Source organism: Portunus trituberculatus, chromosome 45 (assembly GCF_017591435.1).
Source record: "Portunus trituberculatus isolate SZX2019 chromosome 45, ASM1759143v1, whole genome shotgun sequence".
Classification (NCBI taxonomy): Eukaryota; Metazoa; Arthropoda; class Malacostraca; order Decapoda; family Portunidae; genus Portunus; species Portunus trituberculatus.
In genome coordinates, this window is record NC_059299.1 from 12055817 (window position 1) to 12070816 (window position 15000).

The 15000-nt window shown below is 38.7% G+C and overlaps 1 protein-coding gene across 1 annotated transcript in view; it reads right to left on the minus strand.

The window, feature by feature from the left end:
* LOC123519289 (metaxin-2-like) overlaps positions 1-15000 on the minus strand; it is a 65823-nt gene that overhangs the window by 858 nt on the left and 49965 nt on the right. Inside the window, exons 4-8 of the mRNA XM_045280447.1 lie at positions 13660-13736; positions 12475-12567; positions 10839-11003; positions 9283-9359; positions 1-632 (exon numbers count right to left, since the gene is read on the minus strand). The exon at positions 1-632 is cut by the window's left edge and continues 858 nt beyond it. Coding sequence (XP_045136382.1) covers positions 404-632; positions 9283-9359; positions 10839-11003; positions 12475-12567; positions 13660-13736 — 641 coding nt within the window. The 3' untranslated portion in view covers positions 1-403. The remainder of the gene's footprint in view (positions 633-9282; positions 9360-10838; positions 11004-12474; positions 12568-13659; positions 13737-15000) is intronic.

Consider the following 15000-nt stretch of genomic DNA (forward strand, 5'->3'; position numbering starts at 1 on the left):
AAAACTGATGCTAAGATAATGAACAGGACAAAATATGAATAATGGTTGAAAGATTATAAATTTATGGAGAAAGGAATTAACCACTTTACTTTTCAAATATGTTTTAGGAAGAGTATGTCTCATTACCAATAAATTGCAATGACATACTGTCATGTATGATTACATTTCTTTTGTTATTCAGCAGCTGATTATCACAGTTTTGGCCCTTCTAGGCACAAGCTCTCCTCACTATCATGGACATGTACATAAGCCCAAGAGATACTATATTGTATGTAGAATTTCAAGTTTCGGTGTAGACCTGGCTAGAGAACTGGTGGGTATTATGTATCTATAGGATTTGATTTTCTGTTAAGTACTCTTATAAGGTTTCAAAAGAAGTGGGTTTTTTTTATACATTTTGCAACTACATTGGGAGTTGGTTAAGGTCTTCCAGCTTATCATAGTCACCCTCTCCATTACCACTGCTGCTGCCACCACCATTAGCTTTCTCAAAGAAATCTCTCTCCACCACTTGGCAGAGCTTCACCAGGTTGCTGAAAGAACGTACAATGGTTGCCAGTCTGTTGTCGGGTAGGGGCGTTGTCAGGAGAGTGAAGAGATGTCCGAACACTAAGGCATCTAGCTCGGTGGGTCTGTTGAGGTGAAACAGAATAAATTCATATAATTATGGAAAAGTTACTTAACTAACTCAAAATACTTTCTAAATTTTACATATTAAGTCATATGCAGAAATGAGATTCTCTAGCTTCACATCTTATATATCAACAGATGCTAATGTTTCAAAGGAACATAATGGTATTTGTAACACAAGTATCAATTATTTTGCTCATACAAAGGTTATTACTGATTATTGTTCCTCCCTATCAACATGAGTTATGCATGTATAATAATTTTTTTACTTGGACCATCCTATGAGCAATGAAACTTTTGCATAACATATTCAAAATGTAATACTGAAATAACTGCTCATTCCACACAGCACATTATCTGCATATATTTGAATCTACTCCCTATTACCAGGACAGAAGTTGTGTATTGTTCTGTATTCTCAAACATCAGAGATGCAATTAAGCTCCTCTTTCACAGTGAAGCTTGGCAGACTTTCTATAATTTCCATATTGGGTGGCAATGTTAATAACTTGACATTGTTTTGGCGACTCAATAAACACTGTCAGACACTTGGCTTTCCTAAACAGCAGTGTGGCCTTTCATGTGTTTACTGCTGGTCCATCAAGTCCCTCACCCAGACCAAATGATTCCTCTCTTTCCTATTAAAGAAGAAAAAAAAAAAAAAAAAAAACTAATGATAGGAAGACCAGGAATAAAAGGAATATGAAAAGGAGGAGGAAGGAAAAGGAGAGGAAGAGGAAGAGGAGGAAGATGATGAGGATGAGGAAAAGGAAGAGGAGGATGAAGAGGAAAAGGAGGAGGAGGAGGAAGAGGAAGAGGAAGAGGAAGAGGAGGGAAGAGGAGAGGAGAGGAGAGGAGGAGGAATACATAGGAAAGACGAGTAACAGGAGGCCTTGCAACCTATGACAAGGTCATTCATTTACTATACTACATCTACAGAAGGTATATACTTAGTAGGAGGCAAGGATAGAACAGATGAAGCTCCTCCCTGCCCATCACTCCCTCTGGTGTTACCAGGCAAGAAATAAAATGAAAAATACACCCCAATTGCTGAGAAGGACAATTGGGGAAATTTATACAGGAAAGAGGGAAAAAAGGAGTACTAATGTAACTACAGGCAACCCCCGCTTAACGAAGGGGTTACGTTCCTAAAAACCCTTCGTTAAGCAAAACTTTGTTAAGCGAACCCATTATAACAAGTTTAACCACTGACTTGAACTTCCATTGAGAGTAAACAAAGCGAGAGTGCATCATAGTACAATGAAAGGTTTAATGAAAGTAAAAATTATGAAGTTAAACATTTAGGCAGTTTAATTTAAGTCATTATAATGTACACTAATGTATATATGTACATAACTTTATAATGTTGATGATCTTAAATTTATGAAGGGAGGGAGAGTGAAAAGGGAAAGACACTAACTGGCAACCTGTGGAATGTAAACAAAGGGCGCGCATCATTGTATCACATACAAAACTTATGTACCACATTTTATCCATATTGTAATCACGAGTTCAGTTGGTTCTTTTAGGTTGCAAGAAAGATATGGTCTCACCAGCCTTCTTAACCCCTTCGCGCCGGATGTTAAAAAAGCCCGCCTGTATGATATACGGGTGGTAGTGCCGCGTGCCCGAGCGCGGGAAACTCATGCAAGCTTGTCATACTTGTCGTCTTTGTGTATTATGCTGCTATTTTTTAGTCACTATATCGCCTTCGAAGAGGAAATTGGACGCTTCTCTCTTCGGAGAAAAAGAGAGAGAGAGAGAGAGAGAGAGAGAGAGAGAGAGAGTGAGAGAGAGAGAGAGAGAGAGAGTGTGACATTTGCTAATATTTTAGACAAGCGGGACGCATGTAGCTTATCTTCGAGAGGAAGAGGGGAGGAGGGAAGGAGAGGAGAGGGAGAGAGAGAGAGAGAGAGAGAGAGAGAGAGAGAGAGAGAGAGAGAGAGAGAGAGAGAGAGAGAGAGAGAGAGAGAGATTAGAAAATTTGTTGTTTTGTATTTGTGTGTGTGTGTGTGTGTGTGTGTGTGTGTGTGTGTGTTTTCACGAATGTTACAAGGCGGGATGCATGTAACTTATCTTTCGAGAGGGAGAGGGGGGAGAGAGAGAGAGAGAGAGAGAGAGAGAGAGAGAGAGAGAGAGAGAGAGAGAGAGAGAGAGAGAGATGGGAACAGTCTATGCCATTGGGTAATTTTAGACACAAGGTGGGATGCATGTAGCTTATCTTTAGTGATTGGTGGAGACAAGGATGGTGGGAGGAGCACTAGGATTTCAAGGACAGCATACGGCGTGTGTAGTTGGTATCCAACACACTATACGGGACAACTGAACTGAAGAAAGCTCAGAAAAGAAATATGACGTCTACGTAGGCATCACTGTATTTGCTACTGGAGCTTCATGACGCCCACATAGGCGTCACCGTAGTGAAGGGGTTAATAGAGTCTGCTGACTTGAAAATTGTAGAGACAGCAGATGGAGTCAAGATGGTGGCGAACAATGCTATTAGTTTTCTCACCTCTCTCGTGTCTGTGAACAATATCCAGCTTCACTTCGAGAGTAAGAGACTTCCTGGTCTTCTTAGTAATGCTAGACAACATTGCAGGGTGTTTTGGTGGTAAATTGAGCAAGGGAAGACAAGCTGGAGCTGACGCTGTTATTGTTTTGAACAGGGGCAATGAGTGGTGCACGTGTTGTCCACAAGAGGCGCTGGTGTATTGAAAAGCCTGTCGGCTTGCGTGATACAGCAGGCTTTTCAAACTTGGAAAAAATTACCTGGGTAAAACTTCGTTAAAGCAGGTTTGTTGTTTGTTAAACGAGCAGATGGTAGTAAAATGAAACCTTCGTTGTAGCGAGATTTCATTGTGTGAACCTTCATTAAGCAAGGGTTGCCTGTACTACTATTGCTAAGAAAAAGTGATAACTAGTACAACTACTATCGCTAAAAAAAAAAAATAAATAAATAAAATTATCGTAAACCACTTTCATTATAAAAGTTACCTAATTTACTTTTGAAATTAGCTACCAAGTTAACTTTGACGACGAACGCTGGCATCTTGTTCCAGCATTCAAATATTTTTACGTTAAAATGTTTCTTCACAAGTCAGTATTAAATCGCTGTCCTTTAAGTTTCAAGCCGTTATTTCTTGTTACTGATTGCAGAACCTCAAAAAGGTTTTCATAATCGATCTATATAAATAAGTATTTTGAACGCTTATATGAGGTCACTTCAGATGCAACGATCTCTAAGGGAAAGCATATCTAATCTTTTGAGAATTATTATTTTTGTTGCTTGTCTTTGCATTCTCTCCAATTTATTAATGTCTTCTTGATAACATGGAGACCAGAACTGAACTGCATATTCCAAATGCAGTCCCATTAATGATGTATAAAAACACATTATGAGTTCCGGTGTTTTGTAATCAAAATTATGTGCAATAAATCCCAAGACAGTGTTTGCTTTATGACTCGCAGCCGAACACTGCGCAATACATTTCAGGTAATTTGGTAGGAGTACAGGCAACCCCCGCTTAAAGAAGGGGTTATGTTCCTAAAAAAACCCTTCATTAAGCGAAATTTTGTTAAGCGAACCGATTATAACAAGTTTAACGAACTGATTATAACAAGTTTAACCCGAGTTGAATTTCCATTGAGAGTAAACAAAGCGAGAGTGCATTGTAGTACAGTGAAAGGTTTAACGAAAGTAAAAATTATGAAGTTAGTCTTAAATTAGTTTTCTCGCCTCTCATGTCTGTCTGTGAATAATATCCAGCTTCACTTCCAGAGTAATAGACTTCCTGGTCTTCTTAACATTGCCTGGCGACATTGCTATTGTTTTTGAACAAGGGAAGTGAGTGGTGCGCATTTTGTCCACGAGAGGCGCTGGTGTATTCAAAAGCCTGTCGGCTTGTGTGATATGGCGGGGCTTTCAGACTTGGAAAAAATTACCTGTATAAAACTTCGTTAAAGCGAGTTTGGTGTTCGTTAAACGAGCAGATGGTAATAAAATGAAACCTTCATTGTAGCGAAATTTCGTTGTGTGAACCTTCGTTAAGCGGGGGTTGCCTGTACTCCCCCGGCCGTCTCTTCTGTAATTTTAATTAATCGTCCATGTAATTTGTAGTTATATTTTACATTGTTTTGGCCAATGTGCATTACTTTGCATTTATCTTCACTAAAATTTAAAACCATGATTCCAGCTAAGGTTGTCTAAATCCCGCAGGATGACATCACGGTCGTCTATTGTGCGTACTTTGCTACCTAGTTTAGTGTCATTGGCGAATTTGGATATTTTTTTATACAATGTCGCAGTCTAAGTCTTTTATGTACATCAAAAACAGTAATGAACCCAAAACTGAACCCTGGGGAATACCACTCATAACTTGAAGCCAGTTGGAAGCTTCTCCATTTACAACTACTCGTTTTCTATTTGTTAGCCAACTGAACAATCCAACCACACAACTGCTCTCCCATCCCATGAGTTTTCAGTTTAACTATGAGACGTTGGTGTGGTACAGTATCAAATGCTTTCCTGAAGTCAAGGTAAATTAATAATTTATCAGATGGAGCTCCCCCTAGGAGATTAGTTAAACATGATCTGTTGTTCAGGAAACCATGTTGTGAGTCTAATATCAGTTTGTGGCTATCTACGAAAGAAGTGGTTTTGTCTTGTAAGTATTTTTTCTAAAATTTTTTACAACTAACGAAGTGAGACTGATGTCTCTGTAATTACCAGATTCGCTTTTATTACCTTTCTTGAATATTGGCATGACATTTGCACATTTCCAATGACTTAGTACTCTTCTTTCCTGCAACAATCTATTAAAAACCAATTTAGGAGGTAATACAAGTTCTTCATAATAGTCTGGTTGATAATCTATCAGCATCTGTGCTTTCATTGGGGTCAAGGTTGCGCAGGTATCTGGCTATATCATCTTCGCTTATTTCACATATTATTAGCTTTTCATTTTCAGATCCTCTAAACATACTGATCACTGTTGGCAAGGTCAAAATGTCTTCTGTGATAAACACACTGTAAAAAAAGTTATTTAGAATTGTTGCCATGGCTTTGCAGTCACTAACAAGTGTGTTGTTATCATTTATGGGCCCAATTTTTCTTTGACTGTCAGTCTTTTTACTACAAATGTATTGGAGAAACTTTATAGGATTTGTTTTCGTTTGTCCTGATTAGTGTATTTCAAAGTTGCGTTTCAACTTCATTTCTCTCTCTCTCTCTCTCAACATCGTTTGGTGTTAATAAAATACCTGTAATCGTTATTAGATTTAGTTTGTATTTGGCTTGTAGGCTCTTTTTCCTGGCTATGATGTGTTTTATGGTGTTTGTCAACATCTATTATGGATTTTTAGTGTTACTGATCTGTTTTCTTACTTGAGGAATCCACTTACTTTGTTTCAAAAAGAATGTTAGTCAAAGCTGAGCACATGTTCCATGTCTTTATTATCAAAAACAATTTGCCAATTAATTCTTTGTAATTTTAGTTTAAACCTTAGTGTGATACCTTTCTTATAGTTAGGGACTAAAAGCACATTTTCTTTTATATCTACCTCGCAATTAATACTACATCATATAATTTTATGATCGCTGTTTGCTAAGACCTCACCCACTTCTTAACTATTTATCAAATCATTTGTCTGAAGCTAAGACAATATCCAAGATACTGTTGTCTAGTGTGGATTCTCTTACAAATTGAAAAAATGTATAACTTTTTAATAATGTTGAGGACTATGGATCCCGCATTATCAGATGTTAATATTTTCCAGTTAATGTGTGGTAGGTTAAAATCTCAAAATGTACATCTTTGTTTTTTCAGTATTGTTTCTAGTTTGTCATTATTAGGCTGTTCTGTTTTCTTTGTTGATTTCAATAGCACTTATGCTATTTCTTATATACATTATTACTCCACCCAATAAAACTCTACATTGTAGCCAGGAATATTCGCTTCAGAGATTAAGTGTTTATTACAGATGTTTAGCCATGTCTCCATTATACTTCTTATATCAGCATTTTCCAACCTTGTATATGCTATGAGTTTCTTTTTTTATTATGCTTCGAGCACTTGTACAAAATAAGGTTAGGCCTTTTAAGGTTTTCGCATGCTTTTTAGCTGGTGTGGTATGCAATTCTCTTAATGAAAATCCTCCCCCTGGGTTTCTTGCACGTTTGTCACCAATGACGATTCTCCTGCCTATTCAGTAGTTCCTCTGTTTCAGGAGCTTTATTTGTTGTTATAATTACATTGGCCACTGGCTACACTATCTGTGTCCTTTTCAGCTGTGCTACCTTGACCTATCTCCTCTACCTAACCTCGCCTTCCCCACACAGTTAAGATGTAAGCTATCATGAGTATATAAAGTGGTGCCACAAGTAGAAGAAATGCATTCCTTCTTGTCTAGTGAGTGCCTCTACTTGACGATTTAAAACTGACATTTTCTTAAACATGGCAGGTCTAACATCATATCGGGGAATGATGCCACACACTATTATCTCATGTCTCATATCAGCAAATTCCTTCATCATGTCCAGATACTAATGTAAAATGTCAGTTGCAGTGTCACAGTGGAGTTATTCATGCCAACAACTGTCAAGAATAACATGTCCTCTACCTTGCAGCCTGGGTAACACTTATGTTTTCTGCTACGCTTGCCTTAACAGAACTCGTTACTCTGGCTGCTAACAAGACTATCCCCAACTAGAATTACATCTGGTTTGGGTTCAGTCTCCTCTTGCAATGCAGCAAACCTATTTTGTACTGTTACAGTGGCACTGTCTTTAGTCTGAGCATTGACGCAGCAAACCTATTTTGTACTGTTACAGTGGCACTGTCTTTAGTCTGAGCATTGACCTTTCTACCATTTCTAACAGTCTTAAAGCCGTCATCCATACTTGCTCTATCATCTGTCCTGTTCTCCTGATTTTCATTAGTGACTTTGATGGCTTTACTAATTTTCTGACCATGTAGACGAGCTACTTTATTTTTCAATTCCCTAACCTCAGCCAATGCATTTGCCAGGAAATTGGAAGATGGACAACAAAGTTGAGAATTTTGCTCCACAAAGAATTCCAGGACGCATTTCCACACCCAGAACACATGTAACGAGTAGCCTTTGACATTATGAAAACAAAAGCAAAAATGATACAATCAAACAAAAGCACTGAAAAAAACTGGGAATAAATTTGAAATACACGAGCAATTAAAAAATTAACGCAGGTAGGAAAAGGGTTGCCTGGGCTGTAGGATTAAGGCTTAAGTCAGGTCATGGGTAACTGGATTAGCATGCTGCTATTCCCTTGGGAATTTCCAGTCAGCATCGTTAAAGCAGTGGTGAGGGTTGAAAACTTAGGTCTACACATGCATAAACGACAACTTGAAATAGAAAAAACACTGGAAAATGTGAGGCAAGATACAAAACATTGAAAAAAATACAGGGTAAGAAAAAAAAATATTAGTAACAAATGAACAGGAAGGAAAAGCAGATGAAGTGATTTGGTTAGTGGTTTCTGTAACAAGAGTGTGTTGCACTGATGGATGTGTATTACACTGTGTATTCTCTAGACCAGGGGTTCTCAACCTTTTTAATCTTATGTACCATCGAAGTCTTTCAGTATTGATCACATACCCTTTACCCACAATGCAGCGTCAGGAAGGGTAACAATAAATGCATGGTTTATTGACTTAGTTTATTAAGTTTAAATTAATTTAGTGTTATACATGTGGAGCAGACACAATTTTTTATTAATATTAATATGTTTCTATGAGGTAGTGTCGATAGGAACTGGTATCTCACAGGGAGACACTATTATGTGACTTACATGCAATGCATTTACCAAAAAGAACTATATCAGACAATTTTCGATCATTATGGCAGTGAACTAGTGTTGCTTGCAGCTAGAAGCAACTTGTAACTAGTAACAGTGATAAATAAGTCACTGCGTGTGTGAATAAAATTTTTTAAATAAATCAGAACAAGGTTGTGTGGCAACTGTAATCCAAGAGAGCTTTCTCTCAAGTAATATAACTCCAAGAGTTTCCTTGTTAATGTTGTTAACGTGTCCTGGTTCTAGTGAAGGACACATCCAGCCTAGCACATGTAGGCCACATTGTATACTACAAACAAATGCATTTTGAGAAACCTGCCACGTACCCCTGGGGGTACGCGTACCCCAGGTTGAGAACCCCTGCTCTAGACAATGAAAGTAAGTTACAAAAGTGCAGTAAAATTAACTACAACACTCAGCCAATACAAAGTTCAGCTCGGGTCCACACAGGTCAGAACAGAGAGAGGTCACGAGCATATCCTAAACAGGAGGAGGAAGAAGAGTTCCTTCTCTAATTCTAGAAGAAGAGGAGTTTAAGAAGTGGAAGAGTAGAGAGAAGACAAATTCCAACTCCTTCTTCTTCATCTTTAGTTGGCTAATTCTCTTTCACAGGCTTAACATGAGTGAAGGCCCAGAATGTAGCTATTGTTTTTAACATGAGTGAAGGCCCAGAATGTAGCTATTGTTTTGCATTTTTCATCACTGAATCTTATACTATGTTGGAGCTTTCCTGATAATAAGCCAATTCTTTTTTCAGCTGAGAGCAAATGCTGAACTCTGGAGCTCCACTCATTGTCCTGAAATGTTCTTGTGATCCTCACCTCTTTCCAAAGAAGAAGTCTTGTCTGTCAAGGCGTTCAGACAAAGCACTGCAGCAGTGCTCCACCTCATTGTACACCTGAAAACAAAATGCCATTCTAGTGATATATTGCCCTCTTCATGAATAATATTCTGTTCAACACAAAACTTTTATTTTAATATTGAGATTTTAAATATTATGAGGGATTAAATAAAATTACTGGAACAGAAAATACACAGTAAGATAAATGGAAAAATGAAAATACCCCTAAAGTGCATATTTACTGGCTCTACTGCACTGCATTTATAGTTCTTCTGACCATTCTATTACTGCTGTAGTAGATGGTCCCTGTTCTTCTATATCTATTTTGCCACCCCACTCCCTTCCTATTATTCATTAATGATTGGACTCAGTTCATGTCCTATCCTCTTCTGTGCTGATGATACTACCCCGCACTTTCCCAGGTCTTTTCAGAGATGACCAACACTTAGGAAGTACAGTAACCCTGACACTTGGCACATCTCAGCTTGGCGAAATTCACTTTTGGCAGTACACTTTTGGCAGTAGGGTGGCCACGGATCACCGAGTGCATGCTTGGCAATTTGAATTCAAACTTGACAGTCCCCTGGCATCTGCACGGTGAACCATGCGGCTCCCCAGTGACATCAGACCTCTCTCTAAACCTATCAGAATGCAGTGTGAGAGTACCCTTGAGCCATTTTGTTTGTGCTATCCTTTGTTCTGCTAGCGTGGGAACAAATTCTGGTGATTTACTGCCAACATGGCCTCTACCAGAGCAATAGGTGGTACCGGAAGGGGTAAGGACAATGGTGGTGGCAGCAAGGACGAAAATGGGCGAGGGAAATGGATGGAAAAATGGGAGTTACAGCCTTTATATCATGTTTTATTAGCTTTATTTATTGTTCATTGATCTGTTCACATTTAGTGGAAGTTTATCCAGACTAATTAATTTGCCAAGTGTGGGGCTTACTGTAAGTGGATTATGCAAGGACACCACAGAATGTGGCTGTATATATTGTATATACCAATCCTTGTAGTTGTTCTGCCTATACCCCAGCATGTTGTAATATGGGAGATGAAAGACTGCTGACAAGAATTTGTGAGTGGTTGCTGAATACAACTGGTACATAGATTATACAAACTGGATTAAAATAAAGGAAAATTATATATATATATATATATATATATATATATATATATATATATATATATATATATATATATATATATATATATATATATATTGCTAAAGAAAGTTTACCACAAAAACTGTTAGCTTTGATAATAACTAAAGATGGAGAAGAAAAATTTGTAGATCCATTTCCAATAGTTGTAAGTGGAATTTCCTTCAAAGAAACGAGTCATCAAAATGCAAATATTTCACTTTCCAAACTTTAGATTCCTGGTTTGTTGGGTAAAAATTGATGTTGGCTTTGAGTCTGGAGCACCTCTAGATATATAAGGTTTTCAACAAAACACAATGAATAAATGCAACTAAGTATATGTAGGTTACTCTTATACAGTAAATAGGTACAATACAGAACAAAATTACATTACCTCCTCCAAGGTTTTCTGCTGCCAGCCCAAGACCCTGAGCCGACGGACGACCTGATTACGCTTCTGTCGGGTGAGGAACACATTGATGGGCCACGGGTACACCGAGCCATAGCGAGGCTTGGTCACGCCCTCATAGGTGGCCGGGTCAACCCAGGAGACATAGAGCTGAATAATACAAGGTATGGGGATCATGCAATACATTGTGCTCAGGAAGAATTATTTTCCTCAATATCAAGCTGTGCAGGTTGCTAACAATTTTATGAAGAAATCTAAAATGTCTCAGTTGTACCTGAAGTGATAATAAAAACAACAAAAATAAAAACATCTCAATGTGGGATATGTGAAATATAGCAGCAACAATGTATGTGTTGTAGTTGCACCTACTACAGTGTAAATCTGTATGTAAACCAACACTAAGCTGGTAACATGAAGCACTGCATTAGTCACCAACTCACCATGCAGCCTCTCTACACAACAGGCTTATGCTACTCCCCTCCAGACCTGCATCACTTGGCTACAGGACAGGACAAGAGTGTGGCAGCCAACAAGAGCAAGGCCTGGAGATGCTACAGACAGGTCACTGTCCTTGGGCCTCTCCAGTGGAATGTCTTCTTTAATGACCTCCTCCAGCTCAGTCCTGAGGCCCACACTTAAATGGATGACTGCACTTTGTTATTCCTTTATGACACTACTGACCATCATGCTACAATAGTCACCCTTATCACCACACTGGAGACATCACATATGGGGATGTTGGCAGGTGAACCTTGCCCAAGACAAGGCCCATGTCATGCTGATCTGGCAATACAGCCAGCCAGCTTTCTCCATTCCACTTATACTTCTTGACAAGAAGGTATTATCCCTGCAGCCAGCAGTCAATATTCTTGGTGTAGAGGTGAACAATAATCTACACCAGCCACATTAAAAATTACAGCCTCCAAGCCAACATGCCAACTGAATGTGTCAGGCATGTTGCACAACTCCTAGATACTCGAGGAATAGCCAACCCCTACACACCAAGTCTGCTCCATCATGGAGTACACACCTTTGATGTGGTCTTCTTCTCCCCCATCGTACATTGACCTACTTGATAAAGTATAACACCGCATACAGAAGACATCATTAGTTCAGTAACTTTCTCCACTGCAGCACAGATAGAATGTATGTGTACCATGTACAAGATACACAGAAAGGCAACCTATACCTTATTACACTTCAGCAACCATGGGGGATGCCTCACCCTCATGCCATGCCACAAGTGACACCCCACATGGGGCAGCAGCATGCCTTTTGTCGGGCTGAAAACAGTCCAGTTTTTTCTTGCTGAGGTACACTATGCTGTGGAACAGTCTGGTGTGACAGACAGAGGAATACACAACACTGCTACACTCTCGACATAAATTTGACATGAATGGCTGGTGCCACTGATGACTACTACCCTATCAATTAGTTGTATACATGTAACAAACCAGATAGTTTCTGGCACTTCAACAGCAGCAATTTTTGGCTCTATATGACATGAGAGAGAGAGAGAGAGAGAGAGAGAGAGAGAGAGAGAGAGAGAGAGAGAGAGAGAGAGAGAGAGAGAGAGAGAGATAATGCCTAAACAGCAGTATAGAGCACACTACCAACTCACCTCAGCATTGGCCAAGACATTGCTGACCAGGGACATGTAGGCACGCATGTCTGCCTTCTGTGTGGTGTCCAGCCGCTCTGTCAGTGTCACGCCCTACGCACAAGAATTTTGCTTTAGTAACATGAAAATTAGCTATACACACAAACTATTAAAGAATTTAGTCTCAAGATAATATTACATAAGGAGATAGTATAGTAAAACTAAAGACCTGTTCTTTTATTACTTCAGATAAGACTATTTCCTTCAATTCACAAGGTAACGGAAATCTGAGACTCTATTATGCAGAGATATGTAATATTTCCTCCCCTACACTTATCTCATAACTAGATAACTGAAATCTTACTTTAACGTGCAGAGTTATGTAATATTTCCTCCCCTACACTCTCTCGAATGTTTTCCTTCCTCATCAGCCTTGTCCCTCACCCAGCTGCACACTCCTCTACTCCTTGGAGACATTTTACTTGTTCCTTTCCTCTAGAGATTAGAGCTTACTTGCCTTCCTGTTGTATTCTCTCTCTCTCTCTCTCTCTCTCTCTCTCTCTCTCTCTCTCTCTCTCTCTCTCTCTCTCTCTCTCTCTCTCTCTCTCTCTCTCTCTCTCTCTCTCTCTCTCTCTCTCTCTCTCTCTCTCATTAAAATAACTTTGCAACTTACTTCCCTAATAAATATCACACCTGGTTTCCTACTTAACATGGACCAATTTTCCTCACTACCGCTGCTCCACCAACACTACGACAATTAAGAACACACCTGTTTCTCTAATTAATACATCATAATATCTGATTATATTAAAGTATTGTGAATAAATGTCAATCACAATTATAGATGTTGAGCAAATCATTATTATTATTATTACATTTCCGTGTCGTTGTCTTGTCAAAAATATCATGTACTAATCATCTTTCTTTTTCTTGACTATTTCATCATCATTGCTCCATATTCTTTCAGTATTGAGTTCATGGGGTCTTATCATTACTTTCTTGGCTGTTATAATTTCCCTGTTTCATACTTACAGCCTATCTTGCAAGCCTTATCTATCCTAGTCTTAATCATTATATTTAATTTTACTGACAGTAAGCCTACAGTAATTAACACGCCCTAAGATCATCACGCTTGTTTGGAGGAGGCCAGTTGTATAAAAAAAAAAAAAAAAGTCTTCACTGCTCCATCCTGGTGGCTGCACTCACCTTGTTCGCCACGAAGGCCACGATAGGGTCCAGTTCCGCCACCACGAATGCTCCAGCCTTGATGAACGGCACGCGACCTGCAAGATAAACACGCTGATAGTACCACTGTCAACATCTCGCTATATAATATACATATAGATGGAAAAAAATACCATATGATGATATATAGTGATTTGTGTCATGTTGAGGAAAAGAAATAATAATAATTTATACCTAACTTTACTGACCCCGCCTACAATTGCGAGTTAATGTAAAACATTGTAAACACTACTTCACTTTCATATATAACATAAAAACCTTTTTGTAAAACTACTGTCGTGGATAACTTGGTGGTGGTGGGATCGGGCAGACGTCCACGTTGTAGGCTCGAATCCCACCATATACCCCTTTGAAGCAATGCCATTTGTCGAGTGGTTTAAAGTTACCTACATGTCACCATGATACCCAGGTTATAGATAGTTACACCAAAGATGCGCTTGGGTGGTAATATGGGTACCACTATAAATAAAATTGCCTGTGCCACTAATGGGAGGAAGCTTAACAAGGCATGCCTACAGGCGTAATAGGCCATAATGTTAAAAAATAAATAAAAAAATTTCGGCCACGGCAAAAATATGAAGGAAAATGTTCACATGGCTGGGATAAGCTAGGTGAGAGGCAGCCGGCAGGCTGGCGTGGTTGAAGGGGTGTGGAGTGGCGTAATTACGAGACGCACAAACAGCAGTTACGTAAAGAGAAAATGTCACCCATAAGTGGAGGAAGAAGAGCAACAAACCGTGAATTATTGTAACGGAGAAACGTAGACAAATTATTTTCATCCATGGTTATATAAAGAAGTACGTAACGCAGCCCAGATGCTTCAAAATATTGTAATGAATTTGAAAAAAGTTATAAAAATAAGCAACGAAAAAAGTAGTAGTAGTAGTAGAGGAATAACATCAATTGTAATAGTAGTAATAGTAGTAGTAGTAGTAGAAGAGGAATAACATCAATTGTAATAGTAGTAATAGTAGTAGTAGTAGTAGTAGTAGTAGTAATAATAATAATAATAATAATAATAATAATAATAATAATAATAACAACAGATGGCAGAGCGGTGTGAAGGAGGAAGTGAGGCGGCAGTAGAAGTAGTAGTAGTAGTAATAATAATAATAATAATAATAATAATATAATAATAATAATAACAACAGATGGCAGAGCGGTGTGAAGGAGGAAGTGAGGCGGCAATCACATGAGCGGCGGCGTCTCCATGTTACGGTGAAAAGGATCGCACGCTTCAAACTTTCGGCGTCTTATCTCGAGTGGAAGTTACTGGCGTTTTTCCCCGGATGTTTTCTTTAT